Source organism: Elephas maximus, chromosome 3, assembly GCF_024166365.1.
Source record: "Elephas maximus indicus isolate mEleMax1 chromosome 3, mEleMax1 primary haplotype, whole genome shotgun sequence".
Lineage (NCBI taxonomy): Eukaryota > Metazoa > Chordata > Mammalia > Proboscidea > Elephantidae > Elephas > Elephas maximus.
In genome coordinates, this window is record NC_064821.1 from 183,050,894 (window position 1) to 183,074,300 (window position 23,407).

A 23,407-nucleotide genomic window follows, 5' to 3' on the forward strand; every position below is an offset into this window, starting at 1 on the left:
TCAACACTCTCCCCTTCTTGACCATGGGTTCCCTATTATCGGCTTTCCTGTCCCCTCCTGCCTTCTCTCCTTGCCTCTGGGTTGGTGTGCCCATTTAGCTCTGGGTCATCTTTATTCTAATAAGACCTCTCTTTAAAAAAAAAAAAAAAAAAATTTTTTTTTTTTTTTTAAATCCTACTGTGAGGATGCCAACCAGAGATCAGTAGTTAAGGCCTGGGTGTCATATTCTGTTTTCCAGTCTGTGTGCCTTAGTCACTGCCTGCAGGGAGCTCCTGATATTTTCAGATGCATTGTTTTTTCCTGGCCTTGAAATTTTTCTTTTGCAAAAGAATTGTAAGAAACAAAGATTAAAGGCTTACAAAACTCCTAAATTTCGCAAAATAAAAGAACTCTTTTGCATTACATCCTCCACACCTTCAAGGGTTTCAGCTCTAAGCAATCTGATCTTTTCACACCTTTTGTAGTAAATTGAAAAAGTTGGCTGATTACTATTATTTCCTAGATAGGATTGCCAGATGAAATGCATCACTAAGAAATGATTCAGTGTTTATCAGAAATTCAAATTTACCCAGCACCCAGTATTTTAATTTGCTAAAAGTGACAACTCTGCCTAGACCAATTAGGCTGTTTCGTTTGTCTTTACTTAACATTATATAAAAAATACAGACTCTTTTTCTAATAATCTTGCAGTTAAAAACACGATTTTCTCTGTGCAACAATAACTAGTTGGCAGAAAGTGTCCCTTTGCGTAAAAGAGCACCCTTAATTCTCAGCAAAGGAGTTTTAGAACTAATATCGATGTTGCAAATCAAGTTTTGCAGCTTAGTTTGGGATAGTTTCCCTTGTGACTACTGGGTAAACGGGCTCCACCCAGCTGCTGAAATGTGATACAAGTTGTAAGAAAACCGGAAGTTGGCTGGGCTGCCTTTGCTTCTCAAGGTAAGTGTCTCCTTCTGTTCTCTTTATGTCAAAACTCTTTGCAAAGCGCTTTAATATTGAATCCAGCTAGGCGCCAGAGCTGAGAGTAGGTGGCTGTGCTAACCGGGACAGTCGGCGACACAGGACCGACGCTTTAGTAACAAATTATATTCTCGAGTTAGTATTGAGCTAATGAGTGTTCACTAAAGAGTCAACTTAATAATTATGCCCCGTGACTTTGACTAACAAGCTTTAATCCCAAGGAAAGGCTGATAATAAGCAAAGATGTGTTTTCGGAGCCTGAAAAACATCGACTTCATTCCTGCATGAGTGTTTTTTTCTTTTCATGAAAAAAAATTTTTTTTTTTAAGTGTGGGAATTACTTTTTTTTAAGTCTGATGGTATAATTATATGGTTACTGAGAACCTTACTTTGTTTTTAAAGTGTCTTTTTTACCTAGAGATGTTAGCCTTTTTTTTTCTCTGCAGCTCTGGTGTACCTTTAGAATTTGGAAAGGCTCTGGTGTGTCAAAATGTTACCTCTGCCCTTAGGATTTTTTTGTTTGTTTGTTTTGTTTTTGCATTTTGGTATGCTGTCCAGGGGCAAAGGAGCTTTTTCCGTTTGTAAATGTATTATCAGATGCATTATATTTACAGAGCTTACATTTCCGTTTAGATATGCATATGTATTTTTCTTTTCAATTAAAAGAAAAGTGGAAAGATTCTAGTCTTGTACTTGGATAGTACAGAGGTGGAAGGCTGAAATTTAGTCTGTGGGTTTATTGAAAATAACGATCTAGACTTTTAAAAAATACACTTTATTGTTTAAAGCAGTTTTAGGTTTTAGAAAAGTTGAACAGAAAATGCAGAGTTCTGTCTCTCCCCTGCATACTGTTTCTGCTATTATTAACATCTTGCGTTTCTGGGTACATTTGTAACGATTGATGAACCAGTATCGATGCATTTTTATTAACTAAAGTCCATAGTTTACATTAGGGTTCAAAATTTGTGTTGTACGATCTATGGGTTTTGACAAATGCTTAATGCCATGCGTTCACCATTACAATATCATACAGGATAGTTTCACTGCTTTAAAAATGGCCTGTGGAGACCTGTTCATCCCTCTCTGCTCCCCTTGAGCCCCTGGCAACTACTGATCTTCTGGTGGCAATAACCATTGTTTCTATGATGAGCCAGACTTTTTAAAGCTTTGTTCAAAGGAATGAAGTCTACTAAGTCATTTAGTGAGCCAATAGAAGGTGGTATTTGTGGTTCAGTGGTAGGTAGAATTCTTGCCTCTCATGCAGAAGACCCAGGTTTGATTCCAGGCCAGTGTACCTCATTAGCAGCCACCATCCTTTTGTCAGTGGAGGCTTGCATGTTGCTATGATGCTGACCAGGTTTCAGTGGAGCTTCCAGACTAAGACAGACTAGGAAGAAAGGCCTGGCAATCTACTTCCAAAAACCAGCCAACAAAAACCTTATGAATCACAGTGGTCTGATCACCAACCAATTGTGGGCAGCCATTCCTTCTGTTGGAAGGTTGCCATGAGTCGGGCTGAGTCTCTGGCAGCTAAAAACGATAAAGCCGTTATGTGAGATTCTCTTGAAGTTGAATTAAAAATCACATTTTCAAAAGCTAGTGCTGTTTTCAAGGTTGTCTGCTTGTCAATGTGAAAAGAGACCAGTGAGTAGGATACCTTTGCTAATGTCTAGGAGTTTGCCATAAGACAAATCACTACTTGTGGCAGAAAATGTGATAAATTCTATTAGCAAAAACAAAGTCAATGGGAGGTCCCAAGAAGAGAGCAATTACATCAGGCTAGGGGAATAAGGAAAGGCTCCAAGGAAGGAAGGAAGGCAGTTTTTATGGAAGACCTCGTTTATGGTGGTCACTGTGCTAGATTAACATCTAGGATTAAATGGATGCTATTTTATTTAATCCTCACAGAAAAGTCCTTGATATTAGTGGTATTGTCTCTATTTTACAATGAGAAAACTAAGGCTCAGGGAGGTTAAATAATCTACCCAGGGTTACTAGGTGGTGGTGCTGGCAAATTCAAACCCAGGTCTATGTGAATTCAAAGTCCATACTTGTCACTGTATCATAGGACACAGTAGTTGTTGTTACTTTAAATGGACCTTGAAAGAGAGGCAGAAGTATTATTTACTAAAAGAAGAACAAAAAAACAAAAACAAAAAAAACCCCAAAAAGCAGGGCAATGGCAAAAGTAACAGAATATTTGAAAATAGAAATAAGAAAAAAAATCTTAATGTTGTGACACAATTATGGTTATTTAATGTATTTTTTTAAAGTCTTTACATATACATATGCTACGGTATTTTAAAAAAATTATAAAACACTAGATGCCTTTAAAAAATACACAATACTGTCAGATTAAAGGGAGAAAGTTCACTGTCCTTCACAGCCTAAAAACAAATACCCTCCTAAGGGCTAACCACTGTTGAGAATGGTTAAAAGCATGGCATGTAGGTTTTTCCTTTTTTCTTTCCTTTCTTAGTAATATACATTTTGTTACACTACATATTGTTTTGCAGTCCGTTTTCGTGCCTCAGTGTGGTAGGAGCTTGCTTCTACTTAAGTACATGCAGATACATGTTGTACCATTTTTGTGAAATTAGTTCATAGTTGCAAAGCACATAAAACAATGCCTGATATGAAGAAAGCACTCAGTAAGTATTAGTTGTTATCATTGTCGTTGTCTACTCTATTTCATTCTTTTTAAATGATATGCAGTATACTATTTTTTTTTATAGTTTGGATTTACCATCGTTTATTTCGGGGATTTACCATAGTTTATTTTTGTAACCAATTTAGGCTGTCTTCAGTTTTTGCTCTTCCAAGTAATCCTTGTGTAATTGTGTGGGTTTTTCTGTAGGATAAATGTCTACAAGGGAGATTTCTAGGTCAGAGGTTAAGCATATTTTAGTTTAGTAGAATACTATCAAATTTCCTCCAAAAATGTTGATACTTTACACTCTTCATTATTAATTTCTTGCATTTTTTTAAAATGAAAGAATAGGCAGTGCATCTTTTTTTTTTTTTTTTTTACATAGTTTAAGCATAATATACAGAGATTTTTGTATTTTTCTTTCAATTTAACATACGTCTATTTTTATACAGGTAGGAATTTAATAGATGGAAAATGGAACTCCCAGTTAGAAGGCAGAACATGAATAAAAGAAAGAGTGGTGCTTATTCCAAGAAGAGCAAATGGTACATTGTCTCTAGAGCACAGGGAAAAAAATTCTTGAAATGTTGTTACTGTGTGCCGTGGATTCCGACTCCTAGCGACCCTATAGGACAGAGCAGAACTGCCCCATAGGGTTTCCAAGGAGCGCCTGGTGGATTCAAACTGCCAGCCTCTTGGTTAAGCAGCCTGGAGATGTAGATTGAGTTGAATAGTACAAAACATTAAATGCCTAATGCTTTTGTCCTTAATTTGGTAATTCCTGGGAAGCCGTTGAAGGTTTTTGAGGAGGAGTGGTATGACGAAAATTGTGCTTTAGGAAAATGATCCTGTTTTGTTGTGTAGGTCAGATTAGAATGGTAATACAGAAATAGAACAATTATGAGAATGCTTCACTAATCTGAGTGACAGGTAGTGAAGGCCTTGTGCTTGGAGGTGGTGGTGGAATGGAAGGTTGAAGACATGTAATAGAGCAATTAGAAAGTAGAAGAAAGATGCAAAAGACATGGGTGGAGGTGTGGCGGGGTGGAGGTGTGGCGGGTGGAGGTGTGGCGGGGTGGAGGTGTGGCGGGTGAAGGTGTGGCGGGTGGAGGTGTGGCGGGTGGAGGTGTGGCGGGGTGGAGGTGTGGCGGGGTGGAGGTGTGGCGGGTGAAGGTGTGGCGGGTGGAGGTGTGGCGGGTGGAGGTGTGGCGGGTTGGAGGCAGAATCTGCAGGGCTTGATTGGAAGTTGGGGGCTAAAAGAGTGTTTAGAGTCAAATATAGAGAATTTAGTATTCAAATTTTGCTGATAGAAATACGGTAAGTGAACCACCATCAGGATTAGGAAAGTCAGGGGTAAGAACTAGTCTGGAGGAAAAGATAGTAAATTTCATTTCAGACAAATCAAGCTTATTATCATCAAAACAAATCTATATAGAGTTGGAAATTTGAGTCAGAACATTGTGAAGATGTGGGGTGGGGCAATTGAAACATTTGGGAAGTATTATTCTGGAGGTGATAACTAAGACCAGGAGTTAAAATTTAAAAAAAAAGAGAATGGGCCAGGGGAAAAAGTCCTGGGAATGATTATCTTCATTCAAGGGGCAAAAAGAGGAACTAGACTTAATTAAAATATTTCTTACATGACTATAATATTTGACCTTGGTTCTAGTTAGAACTGTCTTCTAGAATCCATTCTTTTTTTCTTTCTACCTCTGGTTCTCATATCACTCCTGTTCAAATCATAAAAAAAAAATCATGCTCATTCTAAATCCCCTTTCCTGCATAATGCCTTATTTACTTACTGTGTCAGCCTTAAGGGTCTGAGCGTAAGGATAGTTTAGTGGTTAAGCCTAGTATGTTCTGCCAGGAATTTGCTGTGATTTTGCCAAGTATCTTAATCAGTGCCCTCTTTACGTGTTTGGGCAATAATTTCGCTGTCATTGGGTGGTTGTGATGATTGACTGCGCCATGTTCTTGACATGATGCCTGGTCCATTGTAAACCTCTAGTAATTGTTAGCTCTTTTATTATTTTCTCCTATACTTCTAAATTGCTAAAATGGAATGCAATTTTCATGTGTTCTATACTTGTGTCATCTTCGGCAGTTTTTTTGACCTCTGTGAGCCTCAATCTCTTTACTAGTAAAAAATGTTTGTGTGTTTCTTCCAAGCCTTACAGGTCATACATATAAAGCACCTACTGTGATGCCTGAAGTAGAGTAGACATTCAATAGATAGCTACATCATTTTAATTATAAACTAATGGCATTTGCTTTTGTTTTATTTATTAGTTTTATGTCTTTAGAGAAAGGGCCATTTCCACTTAGCACATCATTTTGCTTTGAGGACCTGGTTATTGTGAGGGCTATGGGAAATGATCCAGATGATGGCTCTCTAATGTGTAAAGCAATATTTTCCTCTCATCGTTGTTCCAGAGAATGAATGAATAGAAAAATTACTTGCCCGCGATGCTGTGATTAAGGGAACCAGAGTTAGATTATAGAGTTCCAAATTACTTTTTCTGTTGAGTGGTTTTCTCTACCTTTCTCTTGCTTGCACTGAAACACTAAAATCTTTTTCAAAAGGATTCAACCATCTACTGATTTGTAGATATGAGAGATCTCAAGTTGGTATTCAATGTGCCGCTTTTTATGCTCTTTGTATTATAGGGTCGCTATGAGTTGGAATCAAGTCGACGGCACTGGGTTTGGTTTTTTTTTTTTTTTGGTTTTGTATTTTAGAGCCTTCTCTAAAAATGTCATAACTCCCTTTGTTAGTTAAAAAAAATAGTTTTCCACTGTGCTTCCTGCTGTGAAAATGGAGTCTGAAACATTTTTGTCTAAGTGGAAATACTTGACCTGTGTTTCAATTAGCCTATAATTTGAGATTCAACCTCGAAGTCAATTTAATTCTCGATGTGGAAGGTTTCTGTGGAGGTAAAGTTAAATTACTGAAAATAAGAGGAGCAAATTTTCTGAAATATTTACTAAGACTTGAACAAACTAAATATAGGACAGATGCAAGAACTATGTGAAAATCTTAGTTGTCTAACTGCAGTGGTGTTCAGAAGAAATGAGCACATACTGGTGATATAGAAAGTTAATGGTGATAATAAATAGTAACTATTACCGTTTATTGATAGCTTACTGTTTTTAGGCATTGAATTAGTTGTTTTTACATCCATTCTCTCTGGAGCTTAAGTTTTACGAAAGAAATTTTTACATTGCTACTCAGACTCGTACAGAGTAGTCTTCGTGTTCTCTGAATTAGGTAGGCTAATTTAGATTTCTACCTTTGCCCAGAATTCCCCACTCACATTGTTTATAGTAAAATTTGGGTCCTTGCTGGACATGTTGAGTTTCCACATCCTTATCTCTACAAGGAGAGAACAGTGATATACAGGAGAAAGAACACGGACTTTAGAATTAGATTTAGGTTCTAATCCTAAAGGTACACATGACTTATAGATATTTCCTAGCCTCAGTTTCCTTGTTGCTAAAATGAAGATAATGCTTGTTGTAAGGATTAATTACCCCAAAAACCTATTGCCATCAAGTCAATTCCGACTCAAAGCAACCCTAAGGATTAATTAGATGTACCTAAATTTTTTTTTTCTTTTAAATGCCCTATTCTCCCCAAATGTTAGTTTTTTTTTCTTCTTTTGTCCTCTCATGTCTCTGTTCTCTCCTGTATTAAAAAAAAAAAAAAAAACACCTGTTGCATTGATTCCCCCTCTCCTATATAGTAAAATTATAATTCTTTTCATTTTTTTTTTTTTGGTCAGAGAAATTTCATAGCTTTCCATATATTTCTTCTCCTCAGTCGTAAGTTTTCTTACTTTATCTTCTTATCCTTTTGTAGTTCTACCTATCTTTCCAAAAACTCTATTCCTCCTAACTCTGACACTCCTAATTCTATAGGCGAACCCCTATTTCCACCTCTAACTCCAGTCTCTCTAGGTTTTTGATCATAGTGCAAAGCCTGCGAGGTTTGCCCCAGATTCTAGATGAAATGCTTAGCTGTGTCCCAAAATTAATTTCTAATTCAAGGTAAAACGCCTAGAATTAAAAGCATGTTTAACTCATATATTAATTGAAATACTTTATATTTATAACAAAATAAAAGAATGTAATACCATTGTAATTGTAGGAATAAAATAAAATGAATCAAGAAAATGAAATTAATAGAATGACAACAATATTCAGTAAGAAGTAGTTGTGAGGAAGGAATAGAAAATTTATGACTTTATCACGTGTAGTAAGTATAAATATTGTTTCATGAAATGTTTGTTAGACCATAATATAAAAATACTTCTTACTCAGATTGTGTTAAAAAGAAAAGTAAACTTTTTGGTTGCATATACACCCTTTCCTCACTTATTGACATGGTTAGGTTCCAAAGACTAGGTCATTATGTGAAATTGGCATTATGTGGAAACGGAGGATGACCACATCAGGTCACAAAATGGGGATGACTTCATCTTATGTAACTGCCAAATACGTCATTATATAACTGCCAAACCACTGGGAATCCTGGCCCAGCCAAGTTAACACGTAACCTTAACCATCACAGCCTGTGTTACTCTCACCTCGCACCTTGGTGTTCATTACTGCCGGATGTATGTCGTTAATGCACAAAATAGTTGAATTGTGGATTTTTTTACTGTTGTCATAAAAGCGAAATGTCTGATAATGGGATAGTCAATAAGTGAGGAGAAGATGTAACAACAAAAATGTCATCTTCCAACTTATTTAGATATTGGTTAAGTTTTCACTTTTTTTTTTGCAGCTTTTTCCTCATAATTAAGAAACACTGTTACCCCATACCAACAGGTCAATTAAGACTGTATGTGCTAACATTCAACACCCTTGGATGATCTAGGATGGGTGTTGGTTAGGTGATTTCCCACAATCTTTGTGTGCATGTTAACTTTTGAGCTCCTTTAATGCCTTAATTTAAAATAAATGACCAACAATGAGAGTGAGAGCTTGAATGCAATACAACTAGATTTGATTAGTTATTTGCTAGCTTAATTATCTGATTTTTTTCTTATTCCAATGTTCTCAGAGTCACTTTAAACAATTAAAAAGCCTTTTAATGACCAGTCTATTTTTTAAAAAATTCCTTGGTTAATACATTCTCCTTTTTCTAATGATTTTCTTACAACTTAATATTCTTCTCATCTTATCTGAATTTTACTCTGCTGTAATAAATATATCGTCTTGGTTAATATCACTTGCCTGTTGTGGTCCACAATCAAAATGATAACTACATTACTAACTTAAGTACCAAAATTTGATAATTAATAAAGGATGCACTTGTTTTGAAATTTTGTCTTTATCCAAGGTATATATCAAACATGGTATAAGCAGTCATTATACCTTTTTTACTAAGTGACTTTCTTTGAGACAAGAAGAAAACTATAAATCTCAACCGGTTTGGGAATACTTCAGTTAAAGAATCAGGATAACCTCTCCTTTAGTCTTTCAAGCTAACAGGTTACCTTTGTCCTGGTATGACAAAGTACAAATTATAATATCTTTGATTTTATTCTTTATATTGTATACACAGTGAAATGTGAATATTTAAAGCTTTTTAAAAATGACACTACATAATTGGTGGGAGTTTTTCCTATGCTTGAAGGATGACCTCATAATATAGTAGCTCATGATCCACATTCCGTAATTTTAGCTTTAACTTTTCCATGAATAACTCCTTATATGATTGCTATGCAGTTTATCCACCACTCATCTGTCAGTTTGTCTTACCGTGGTGGCTTGCATGTTGCTTTGATGCTGGAAGCTATGTCACTGGCATTTCAAATACCAACAGGGTTGCCCATGATGGACAGGTTTCAGCGGAGCTTGCAAATTAAAACAGACTAGGAAGAAAGTCTGACGATCTGTTTCTTAAAACCTATGGATCACACCAGAATATTGTCTGACATAATGCTGGAAGGTGAGCCTCTGTCTTAGGCTGGGTTCTCTAGAGAGCAAAACCAGTAAAACATACAAGTATATATAGAGAGAGATTTATATCAAGGAAATTGTAGAGACTGGAATGTCCCAAATCCCTCAATCAGGATAGAAGCTTCTCTTGATTCACGTAGCTGCCAGGGGCTGGCAAACCCTAGTTCGGCAGGTAAGCTGCTAGCTCAAGTCCCCAAAACCAGAGGTCAGATGAGCAGGAGCCAACTGCAGGATCCGGAGCAGACAAAAGCCAGAACGTCCACTTATATTTGGATGCAGGCAACACACCCAAGGAAATTCCCTTTCAACGGATTGGCTACTCACAGCGGACCCCATCATGGGATGATTACATGTCAGATCTCAACAGGGAGGCGATCACAACATTGTATGACTGCCAAAATCATGAGAATCATGGCCCAGCCAAGTTGACACACAGCCTTAACCATCACAGCCTCCTAGGTTGGAAGGCACTCAAAATATACAGTGGCCACAACAATTGAGTATATGAATAATTGTGAAGATGGCTCAGGACCAGGCAATGTTTCATTTTGTTGTACATGGAGTTGCCATGAGTTGGAGCTGACTTCACTAGGCAACTAACTACAATAATGCCATCTATTGATATAGGTTGACTAATGATTTAATGTCTTAGTTTGAAAAAAGGCTGCTCCTTAAATTATTTACTGGAATACCACCATTAGCCATTGTAATGAAAATGAAACTTCATCTTGAATAGTTATCATTTGACAAAGGGCAAAGACATTGCCATTATTTACTTCCCTCTCTGACCTTGTTTGTTATATTTTCCTAATGAAAGAGAAGTGGTTGTGTCTTAGTCACTTCTCTTTCCTGTCTTATGCTTCTTGCGTTAGTAATTCCCAGTATCTTCTCTACATTGCATTCCTAAAATAATGAAATTTTAAAGTTGAAGGTAGTTTTGAGTTTTTCTGGTTTACTTGCTATATTTTGCAAACGAAGACACTGAGACTTGGGTTAAATGATTCGATTGACATTATTTAGCTGCTTAGTGTATAGCAAAGACTAGAAATTAAGTCTTGTTTCCACTTTCATCTGGCAGGAAGTCAGAGCCAAATAAGTATTTGTTAAACTGAGCTAACTCTTCCCACTCAGTCACCCTTCAGGTGTGTGGCAATTACTGCATTTAATCTTCATAATAACCTGGCCAAGATCACATGGTTAAAATTATGACCTTGAGCATCTCCAGTGTAACTTGCCTGGTTCTAAAAGCAGTTCTGGTCTAACAAAATGATCTAGAAGCCAGATTTGAATGGAAAATTCTCATATTGCTCAGAGTTGTATACTGAAAGATTGTGGTCTAATAAGGCCTCTGCCCTTCAGACAGGGTTGTGTCGGGTGGGGTGGGGGTGTTGGTTCAAGTGATTGGTCAGGGAAATCTGTGCATGCGTAACTGAAGTATGGTCTAGAAGCATAGGCTCTGGGTAGACACATCCTCATGACCTAAGGAGAGTGTGGCTAGAGTGGGACCCTGTAAAGACTCCTTTTGTTTGGGTCTAAAGACAGTACTACCTTGAGAAATAAAGGATTTTGCCTAGAGGTTGGAAGGAATACATGGAAAAAGTGTAGCATCCTTATAGCACTATAAACTATGTTGTTTCGTTTTATCATCAAAAGACTCCTGTGAAATAGGTTTTAATTTTTTAATAAGTGGGGGATTTAAAAAACATTTTATTTTGAAGTAGTTTTAGTCTTACAGGATAATTGCAAAGTACAAAGAATGCTTACGTCCCTTCACCTAGACTCTCCGAATTTTGTTGGCCCCATTAGCTTCCTCTCTCCTTCCTGCCCCCCATTATGGATATGTCTGTGTTTATTCAAAAATCAGAAACAATACTGAATAATAATAAACCCCTTGTCCATTGCCATCGAGTCAGTTCTGCCTCATAGTGACCCTATAGGACAGAGTAGAACTGCCCCATAGGGTTTCCAGCTCGCACCTGGTGGATTCGAACTGCTGACCTTTTGGTTAGCAGCCGTAGCTCTTAACCACTACACCACCAGGGTTTCTGAATAATAATGAGGGAATCATTAAATTATGGTATGTCTACAGCACTTATGTGTAAAGAATATACATTTTTTAAAAAGCTGCCCATTATCCTAATTAACAAAAATTCTCAACACTGGACCAATAAACAATAGTATGATTATCAGAGGAAAGACTAAAGTTGTCAAGGATTTTATTTTACTTAGATCCACAATCAATGCCTATGGAAGCAGCATCAAGAAATCAAACCACATATTGCATTGGGCAAATCTGCTGCAAATGACCCCTTTAAAGTGTTAAAAAAGCAAAGATGTCGCTTTGAGGACTAAGGTGCGCCTGACCCAAGCCATGGTGTTTTCGGTTGCCTCGTATGCATGTGAAAGCTGGACAATAAATAAGGAAGACTATAGAAGAACTGATGCCTTTAAATTATGGTGTTGGCGAAGAATATTGCATGTATCCTGGACTGCCAGAAGAACGAACAAATCTGACTTGGAAGAAGTACAGCCAGCATGCTCATTAGAAGCAAGGATGGCGAGACTTTGTCTCACATACTTTGGACATGTTATCAGGAGGGACCAGTCCTGGAGAAGGACATCATGCTTGGTAAAGTAGAGGTCAATGAAAAAAGAAGACCTTCAACGAGCTGGATTGACACAGCGGCTGCAACAATGGGCTCAAGCATAACACCAATTGTGAGGATTTGACGCAGGACCGGGTAGCGTTTCATTCTGTTGTACATAAGTTTGATGTGAGTCAGAACTGACTCGACGGCACCGAACAAGAACAACAACATCCTAATGAATACTCAGGAATGATCACTGTTAACACTGGCCGTACTTGAGTGTATTTTCTTCCAGTGTTTGCTAGTTCACTTTACCCCATCTGTCATGTTCATTTTCTCTCTCCCTCTTTCACTCCCTTAAACACACACACGCACAGTTGTCATAGATCTAAAAACTCTTGAGCATGCCTTATATAATTCATCACATGGATATACCACAATTTAACGGTTCTCTATCAGAAACGGAAACCCTGGTGGTGGAGTGGTTAAGTGCAACGACTGGCAGTTCGGATCTGCCAGGCGCTCCTTGGAAACTCTGTGGGGCAGTTCTACTCTGTCCTATAGGGTCGCTATGAGTCAGAATGGACTCGACAGCAGTGGGTTTTGGTTTGGGTCTATCAGAAACTGAGTATTGTTTCTGAGTTTTTGCAATTATAAGTAATGCTGCAGTCAATATATTTGTGCGTAAATATTTTTATGCATTTTATAGTATTTCCTTAATACTGATTCCTAGAAATGGAATCACTTGGTCAAAGTTTTTGAGCTTTTTAAAGTATCTTCTTGATAAAAACCCAAACCCACTGCTGACTCATAGTGACCCTATAGAACAGACAAGAACTGCCCCGTAGAGTTTCCAAGGAGCACCTGGGGGATTCGAACTGCTGACCTCTTGGTTAGCAGCCGTAGCACTTAACCACTCCGCCACCAGGGTTTCCATCTTCTTGATAAAGGTACTGCCAATTGCTGGTCAGACAAGTTATACCAGTTTAACCAGGCCGGGTGTTGAGAGTGCTTTTTTACCGGATCCTCATCTGTGTTGTGTAATATTTTAACAACAGTTGCCTATTCATTAAGTGAAAATACTATTTTAAATTGAGTTGTTTATTTCTTCCTCATATGTTTATTAGTCATTTATGGGTCTAATTTTGTAGCTTGACTGTTCATGCCTGTGTCTGTGGGGTGAAAGTATTTAAAAACAATATTGTAGTTTTTTTTTTTCAAAGATACATACAGAGAAGTAAAATTTTTATGTAGTTAAACTTACCAGTCTTTTTTTAGTGATTTTTGTATTGTTACCATATTTAGAAAGTATTTCTCTATTCAGTGTTTGAGAAACATTCGCTTATGTTTTCTTTATTATTGAATGGTTTGATTTTCTTTTTTCATTTACATCTTTATCAAATGGTATTTAACATGTTCTGTGAAGTTACGTATATCAATTTTTTTTACTTTAAATAACATGTTTTTTTTCAGCTGCATATACTGAATGCTTCTTCTCTTAACCACTGATGTGTGATGTTTCTTTTCTCCCCCCCCCCGCCCCCCCGCCCCGTATGGTTTGCAGACTCGAAATATCTGCATGAAGGAAGTGAAGCTAATGTCAAGTAGCTGGTTTTCTAGCGGGCAGATGGTAAAAGGCAGATAAGCTGGGTGGGCCCAAGGTAAAAGGCAGATAAGCTGGGTGGACCCAAGGTAAAAGGCAGATACACTGGGTGGGAGGAAGAAGATTGAGTGGGGCAAGAATTCTGCTTCTTAATTCAGAAGTATCTGGGCTGTAGGTAATAGAAACACTTCCCTGCTTGTTATACTTGGTTTTCAGTATCGCAAATTAAATTGCCCTGGCCTCATGATTAGTTTAATGAGAAGTTGGGAGAAGTCACATCAGAGATTTGTTCAGGTGATGATATTTAAATCCAGAAACAACGTTTTTTTGTTTGTTTTTGTATTTTTGTCCCTGGATCTTTTTTTTTTAAATCTTTATTTTTGTTGCTGTTGTTGAGAATGTATACAGCAAAATATACACCAATTCAACCATTTCTACATGGACAATTCAGTGACATTGATTACATTCTTCAACTTATGCAGCTATTCTCACTCTCCTTTTGAATCGTCCTGCCCCTATTAACGTAAACTCACTGCCCCCTAATGTTCCCATCTAGTCTTACAAGTTGCTGCGGTCACTTTGATTCCATATAGATAGTTCTTAAAAGAGCATAAGGCTCACACCAGACATATTTAACTAGTTAAGCTAACCTATTGTTTGGTTTTAAGAAGACTTAAGGGATATTTTTGGTTTAAGGTTTAAAGATTATCTCAGGGCAGTAGTTTCAGTGGTTCATCCAGCCCCATGACTCCAGAGCCTAGAGTCCATGAGTATATGAAATTCTGTTCTGTATTATCCCCTGTTTGATCAGGATATTTCTATAGAATTTTTGATCAAAATGTTCAGCAGCGGTAGCTGGGCCCCATCCAGTTCTTCTCGTCTTATGGCAAAGGAGGAAGTTGTTCATGGAGGCAATTAGCCACACGTTCCATATCCTCCCTCTACTCCCGATTCTCCTTCTTTCTCTGTTGGTCCAGGTGAATAGAGACCAATTGTGATGACTTGGGTAGCTGCTTGCAAGCTTTTAAAACCCCAGGCACTGTGCAATGAACTTGGAGGTAGAACAGAGCACTAAATATGTTATTCGGCCAATTAACTGGGATGTTCCATGAAACCATGACCCTAATTAACTGGGATGTTCCATGAAACCATGATCCGAACCAAGGAGCCAAATCTCATGAGATTTTTCACTGTACATAAGCAGCCTTAGTAGCTGTTTTTTTTTTTTTTTTTTTTGGTTTTAGTTGTAAATATATCTATCACACAACTTTGGCAGTTCAACTTTTTATAGGTGTACAACTTATTGATAACAATTAGTGCAGCCCTACCATTAATCAATGCAATTTTTCTATCACTGTTAATCCCCCCCTTTGCCCTCTTCCTGTCCCTGGTAACCACTAATAAATTTTGGTGTCTATATATTTGGCTTTTCTTGTGTTTTTGTATAAGTGAGATCATACAATAATTGCCCTTTTGTGATTGACTTATTTCACTCAGCATAATGTCTTCAAGATCCACCTATATTGTAGCATGTATTAAGACTTCATTTCTTCTACTGGCTGAGTAGTATTCCACTGTGTATATATACATATATACCATACCACATTTTGTTTATCCGTTCATCTGTTGAGAGGCATTTAGGTTGTTCACACCTTTTGCCTATTGTGAATAGTGCTGCAGTGAACATTGGTATACGGGTATGTCTGAGTCTCTGCTTTCAAGTGTTTTGGGTACATACCTAGGAGTGGAATTGCTGGGTCATATGTTGGTTCTCTTTTTAGTTTTTTGAGGAACCACCATACTGTTTTCCACAAGGGCTTTACCATTTTGCATTCCTGGCAGCAATGGATAAGGGTTCCATTTCCCCACATCCTTGGTACATTTGTTATTTTCTGTTTATTTTATTTTTTTATCTTAGCCATCCTAGTGGGAGTGAAATGGAATCTCATTGTGGTTTTGATTTAAATCTCCCTGATGGCTAGTGATGTTGAGCATCTTTTTGTAAGTTTGGTGATCATTTGAATGTCCTTTTTCGGTGAAATGTCTATTTACATCCTTTGTCCAATTTACGATTCAGTTATTGACTTTTTGTTGTTAACTTGTCAAAGTTTTATACATATTTTGTTTATTAGATTCTCGTCAGATACATGGTTTCAGAAGAAACATTTATTTGTTCTTTAAGCTTTCTAGGATGAAGTGGAGTGAAACCTTTTGCTTTTATGGGCTAGTTTGTACTTTCCCAATGAAACTAATGGAAACTAACATTTATCATCTTCCTTATCAGACTTTGGGCCATATTTTCATTTTATTAAAATGACTTTGAAAGAAAGTTCTTAGTTTCTTCATTTTTCAGGAAATGGAGGCCTAAGTGATTTGCCCAAGGTGTCATAGTTGGTAAATGGTAGAGCTGAGTTTCAAACGTAGGTCAGATTTCACATATCACATTCTTTTTATTAGGTATTTTGAGCATGTGGTTGGCTGAAAACTGACTGTCCTGTGGTATGAAAGCGTTTTCTTTTAATTACATGGGAAAATAATATGCTTTTAATCCTCTTTTTGAGATGGCAGTTCTTGGATTTATCGCTGGTGTCTTCATACATCTGTTGCACATTAGTTCTGTGGCTAATTATCCCAACGGAAAAGTAGGAAAGTCATGTCATGGAATGATCCCGGAACATGGTCACAGTCCACAGTCTCATCCTGTTCACCACATTTCGGTGAATCAGAAAACATTCAGACCAGGAGATCAGCTCAAAGGTACTGTGCTGGAACTAACTAGTGACATGTTCAGTCTCACTCTTTTGCTGTTTGTTGAATCTTTATTATTATTATACATGGACTATTTCATTTAAATCTGTTTACCTGTTTTTATAAGATACCGCCATCTTGTTCTTTCTATTTTTGTCTTCAACTAGTACAGTTGAGTGTCTATTTCCTGTTCAGAATGTTTCAAAATGTTTTTATCATTATTTTTATATATTTATTAACAGTACTATTAACAATAGAAGAGGAAAATAAGGTTTAAGATATAATAAACTCTTGTTTCCTTCTTGATAGAATGTAATCTCTTATGTTTCCCTGATTCTTACAGCACAATATAGGTTGGCTGTTAATATAATGAAACCAAAAACCGAACCCACTGCCGTCAAGTCGATTTCAACTCTTAGCGACCCTATAGGACAGACCAGAACTGCCCCATAGAGTTTCCAAGGAGCACCTGGCAGATTTGAACTGCCGACCTCTTGGTTAGCAGCTGTAGCAATTAACCACTAAGCCACCAGGGTTTCCATACCTATAATAGTATTTTACAAACTGTATTTCCTGCAGCTCTAGGAATGCACATTATTAATAGGTACCTTGTAACAAAAAGGGTGTTTGGAAAAATAAATTTGGAATGCTTTTTGTGTTATATCTTCCTTTTAGAGTTTTATATTGCACAGTAGGATATTAAAGGCCCTAAGGGGTTTGCAGTAGAGAAACAAGTATTTACTTTCATCCAGCATTTTCTAAATTATCTTGGTCCCATGGACTGTCCCCTGATCATCACTACCTTTTTTTCCTGTGGAATGAGTGTTAACATTTCTCGGAGTCAGTGTCCCATGCAACGTAGTTTAGAACTTCTTTGTCTATAGGATGATTTTTCTCTTTTCTCTCCTGGAGTAGTTTTGCATATGTATACTTGATTCTAGTTGTGATCTCCGAGAAATAAGCTGATGTATATTTTCCTTGTGAGCCTAGAAAAGCTGTTAAGCTGGACATTATTTGTATATATTGTTTTCTTCTAGCTATTGTTTTCCTGAAAATTTGCTAGAAGTGCTTTCTCTTTCATTTCAGCACGTACTTTTCAGTCATAGAGTTTTAGAGCTGGAAATGATCTTATTGTCATTTAGTCCCACTTTCCCATTTCATAGATGTGGAAACATGAGGACCAAAAAGGGTAAGAGACCTACCGACCTTTATACATTCAGAGCTGGGGTAGGATACAGATATGTACAGTCTCCTTCCTGTATTCTTTCTTTATTTTTTTCTAATAAATAGTTTAGAGCTGATAGAAGAGTCACATTTATCTTTGACGTTAGTATCGGTTTCCTATATTATATAATGTTTTAGCTATCTGTAAATGATCAAGCATCTCCACATAAGTTGGCACATTCCCCATTAACGTGTCTGGATCCTTCAGGTTGAAAATGGCATGTACAGTATAATTATGCCATTTTACCTTTATTTCGTTTATTCTCTCATTTAATTTACTTTAGGGAATGGTAGCATTTATAGTGACTCATAATTGAGAAAGAAGTTTGGTCTAATGGGGAAAATGTGGGCATGGAATCAGACCACCACACACTAAGGTAAAACCTGAGCCTTGCTTTTCTCTTTTGTAAATTGGATAACAGTGCCTGTCTTGCAGAGTCGACCTGAGAATGTGCTAAAATGGATGGTGACACTGCCATAGCTGCTAGGTTTTGGTTGGCACTAAATAAGTGGGATTATAAACAAAAGGAGCCCTGGTGGTGCAATGGTTAAGCGCTTGGTTGCTAACCAAAGGGCTGCTAATTACCATTGGTTCCACAGGAGAAAAGACTTGGTGATCTGCTCCCATAAAGATTATAGCCTAGGAAACCCTATGGGAAAGTTGTACTCTGTCCTGTAGGGTCTCTATGAGTCGGATCCACCCGATGGCACACAGCAACAACAGAATTATGGCATTATACTTTATTCCTTGGCCATATTTGACTAGGTGTACCGATTGTTTAAAAATCTTATTTTGCCTGTTCTGCACTATTAAAGGGCATTATCTGAGGGCTCATTATAAAGATTTATTAGAAATTGTGTTTAATAATATAACGACTGACCTTTAAAAATTTGTTGTTGTTAGGTGCTGCCGAGTCGGTTCTGACTCATAGCGACCCCATGCACAACAGAACAAAACACTGCCCGGTCCTGAGCCATCCTTACAATCGTTATGCTTGAGCTCATTGTCGGAGCCACTGTGTCAGTCCACCTTTTTGAGGGTCTTCCTCTTTACCGCTGACCCTGTACTTTGCCAAGCATGATGTCCTTCTCCAGGGACTGATCTCTCCTGACAACATGTCCAAAGTATGTAAGACACAGTCTCGCCATCCTTGCTTCTAAGGAGCATTCTGGTTGTGCTTCTTCCAAGACAGATTTGTTCGTTCTTTTGGCAGTCCATGGTATATTCAATATTCTTCGCCAACACCACAATTCAAAGGCGTCAATTCTTCTTTGGTCTTCCTTATTCATTGTCCAGCTTTCACATGCGTATGATGCAATTGAAAATACCATGGCTTGGGTCAGGTGCACTTTAGTCTTCAAGGTGACATCTTTGCTCTTCAGCACTTTGAAGAGGTCCTTTGCAGCAGATTTACTTAATGCAATGAGTCTTTTGATTTCTTGACTGCTGCTTCCATGGCTGTTGATTGTGGATCCAAGGAAAATGAAATCCTTGACAACTTCAGTCTTTTCTCTGTTTATCATGATGTTGCTCTTTGGTCCAATTGTAAGGATTTTTGTTTTCTTTATGTTGAGGTGCAATCCATACTGAAGGCTGTGGTCTTTGATGTTCATTAGTAAGTGCTTCAAGTCCTCTTCACTTTCAGCAAGCAAGGTTGTGTCATCTGCATAATGCAGGTTGTTAATGAGTCTTCCTCCAATCCTGATGCCCCGCTCTTCTTCATATAGTCCAGCTTCTCAGATTATTTGCTCAGCATACAGATTGAATAGGTATGGTGAAAGAATACAACCCTGACACACACCTTTCCTGACTTTAAACCAAACAGTATCCCCTTGTTCTGTCCAAACAACTGCCTCTTGATCTATGTAGAGGCTCCTCATGAGCACAATTAAGTGTTCCGGAATTCCCATTCCTTGCAATGTTATCCATAATTGGTTATGATCCACACAGTCAAATGCCTTTGCATAGTCAATAAAACACAGGTAAACATCCTTCTGGTACTCTCTGCTTTCAGCCAGGATCCATCTGACATCAGCAGTGATATCCCTAGTTCCACGTCCTCTTCTGAAACGGGCCTGAATTTCTGGCAGTTCCCTGTCAACATACTGCTGCAGCCAAGGAATACACTTATTAGTGTATATATATGTGTATATATATATATATATATACACACACACACATATATGTTTTATATATATAAAATTTTTATGTACTGTATATAGTTTGCTACATTTCAAAGAATTAGATGTAAGTAAAATTTGCTTGATAATAAAATCCTATTCAATTTCAACAGAAAGAATGTTAGGGATGTGTAACGAATAAAGAACAATGAAAAACATCCCCATAGAAAATACAAGTAAGAACAACTGAGTGTTATTTTAATTAGAGCCTTAAATATTTTCTCGGAGCTATATTGGAGCCCTGGTGGTATAGTGGTTAAGAGCTCGCCTCTTAACCAAAATGTTGGCAGTTCATATCCACCCGCCACTCCTTGGAAACCCTATGGGGCAGTTCTGCTCTGTCCTATAGGATTGCCATGCGTTGAAATCAATTTGACGGCAACGAGTTTGATTTTTTTTTGGTTATATAACTTTAAGAATATTCTATCTATGCTCAGGAAACCCTGGTGGCATAGTGGTTAAGAGCTACAACTGCTGGCCCAAATGTCGGGAGTTCAGATCCACCAGGCGTTCCTTGGAAACTCTGTGAGGCAGTTCTACTCTGTCCTATGGGGTCGCTATAAGTCGGAATCGACTCGACGGCAACGGGTGTCTATGCTTATTGTTACTTGGACAGATTTGATCTCAGATTACAATAGTGTTAAAAGTATTAACTTCTTAATTTGACATAGTTGTGATTAACTGGGTGTGCCTCCGCTAAATGGTTTCCTTTCTGGGATGTTGCTAAACCTTTTACCCCATCTTTCTGTCTGTTTTTCAGTGACTTTGTCAGGGCCACCATTTAAAGGCTTTCTCTTAGAAGCTCGTGATGCTGAGGATCTGAGTAGTCCACTTATTGGCTCCTTCACATTGATCAACAGTAGTTTGTCGCAGATTCTCACCTGTGAAGACATACAGGTTTGCTTTAGTCTGAAACTGGTTTCTGTTACTTTCTTTGGGCCTTTTCACTACAGGGTGGTGCTTGCAAGGTAAACTATGACATTACCCAGGTATCGCAGGTATCAAAATAGATTCACAATGATCCAACTTTTCCTACTGTTCCCTACTCTTGAAATGTTTTTATGCATCAGCATCTTAAAAAAGGTTGGGCAGTATTTTGAAGAGTTTATAGCTTTTGTTGCTTTATATCATGTTGAGTCTCTTTTTGTATTGATATTTGAAGGTGCTAATATTGATGATTAGGAAGAAAGATGTGACGATTTACTTCTGAAAATCAGCCAATGAAAATCCTGTGGATCACATGATCTGATCTGCTCTCGACCCTGGGGATGACTGGGAAACATTTTGTTTCATGTGCGTGGGATCACCATGAGTCGAGAGCTAACTTGACAGCAGCTAACAGCAAAAACAACAAATATTGATGATAGCAAGTTCTAGAGTGGAATAGAGGCCTAATTTTTGCCACTTATTCATTCATTTAAGAAACATTTCTTAATTCAGGAACTGTCCTGAGTGTAAGAGATCTGGTGATGAACAAGACTTACTCTTGTTCCTTGAGGAACTCATAGCCTGATAGGACAGATACATAAGTAGAACAGTGTGATAACTTAGGCTAAAAGGTTACAGGTGAGTGTGGATCTTAGCCCGGGGCGGGGGGGAGGGGGCGGTGTGGGGGGGCACGCCCAGGCTGCAGTAAATTGAGAAAGAGAGCTTCTTGGAGAATTATCTCTAAGCTAAGCCTTAAGAATGAGTAGGAGTTTGCCAGGTGAATGAAGGAAAGGGAGAAAAGATTACTCAAGGGAAAGGGGACTACTATAAACAATGCTACATATTGGAGGCAAGGAGTTTTTTTGGCAAATCTCCTCCATTCCATTTGTATCAATTCATGGAAGGATTATAAATTTATAGTAGAAAATGAAATATTGAGCAGACTGTATATAGTATTAATACTCCCAATGTTCATTATTTTCTTTAGTTCTTAATTTCTGCCGACTCCAGTTTTCCCACAGAGCCAGCTACTAATCTGTTGTAAACCAGTCAACATGTATTTATTGAATAACCAAGTCCTAGTTCTAAATAAAACAATCTTCACCAGAATGCTAAGCTCATGCAATGATAAAATACTTTTCAAAATGATAGCAGTTCCAGCCATGTTGAACTATTGTGTGACTGAATGGTAATTCTTTTCCATTTTTTTTCCAGGGGTCAGCTGTGAGTCATAGAAACCCATCCAAAAAAAATGATATAGAAGTCTACTGGAATGCTCCGAGCAATGCCCCGAACCATATACAGTTTCTGTGAGTAGAAGAGTTTACAACTCTGTGACTAGCATAACTGGAGTAATAATGGTCTATATCATTTTTACAGCTGTTGGATATTCACACAGATAGAAGAGGTTTGGTGTAGTAATAACAACACTGCATTGGGCACCGGGCAGAGGTGTAGCGAGGTAGGGCGCAGAGGGAGTAACAGCGTTTGCCCTGGGCACAAGTCCAAGGGGGCACCAGAAAGAGGTATGAAATAAATGACATTCCAGGGTGCCACAAATATGAAAGGTACTTGACTGAGGCATCCAGACAAGAGTGGGGGCGTTTCTGTGACACATCGCAGCCATCAATGTCTATTCATCTTGTAACCAGGGAAGGGCACACTTTAGAGATTGCCCCTGGGCGCTGGTTACCTTCCCTAGGCCTCTGGCACAGGGTCACCATGAACGGAGGCTGACTCCACGGCAGCTAACAAGAACAATAACTGCTCCAAGAGTTTGTCTGTTTGCTTGTTTGGCTTTCATCAGTATAGACCTGTCACCGAGCAGAGAACCTGGCCCGTGATCAGCACAGGACCTGGCCCCTGATAGGCACTTAAACACCTTTGTTGAGTGAATGAATGAGGTGTTGCACTGCCATCCCACTAATAAGAGCCATCAATGTACAGTACAGACTAATACTTTTTTAAAAAATATTTGTTCCCACATTAGTATGAGAATATGAATAAAATAGTCCTAAAATTTGGCTGACTTTTTTGCACTGTTACAACTTGCAGATTAGAATGTCAGATAAACAAGAGCCTTCATGCTCCTCAGAATTTTGAAACTCAGTCGAATGAAAACAGTACTTCTCCCTTACTCCTGCCTGCAAGGAGAAGTGGGATGTTGTAAAGCCGTATAATTATTCCTGAGGGGTGTTATAGGCTTATGTATTTTAAGGGGAGAATTGCTATCCTTACACGTCGCTATTTTCTGCCTGACTTTGTGCGTGGTTCCCCAGCACACAGTAGTGCCACTTTGCGCCTATGTGTAATATGAAATGTGAAAAAGGAATGCAACCCAGTAATTGCTGGTGGTTGCTTATGTAGCTTCTGTACAGGACCTTGATGTAGCTGCCTGCTGGAATAATTTAAATTGCCCTCTGTGAAATGAGTAGTAGTATGTTCCTTATATGTCAGGGAGTAGAAAGCTGTGCAGTTTCACCCCTGGATCTGGTGTTCATGGTGTGAATATGCCCAAGGAACAGATTAGTAACAGAAGAAAAAGATAGAACATGGTGC

General features: G+C 38.1%; 1 protein-coding gene across 1 annotated transcript in view; it reads left to right on the forward strand.

Moving 5' to 3' along the window:
• The first annotated feature begins 921 nt into the window (after positions 1-921).
• Positions 922-23,407, forward strand: part of FRRS1 (ferric chelate reductase 1) — a 59,066-nt gene continuing 36,580 nt past the window's right edge. Inside the window, exons 1-4 of the mRNA XM_049880277.1 lie at positions 922-939; positions 16,330-16,525; positions 20,682-20,818; positions 22,064-22,158. Coding sequence (XP_049736234.1) covers positions 16,330-16,525; positions 20,682-20,818; positions 22,064-22,158 — 428 coding nt within the window. The 5' untranslated portion in view covers positions 922-939. The remainder of the gene's footprint in view (positions 940-16,329; positions 16,526-20,681; positions 20,819-22,063; positions 22,159-23,407) is intronic.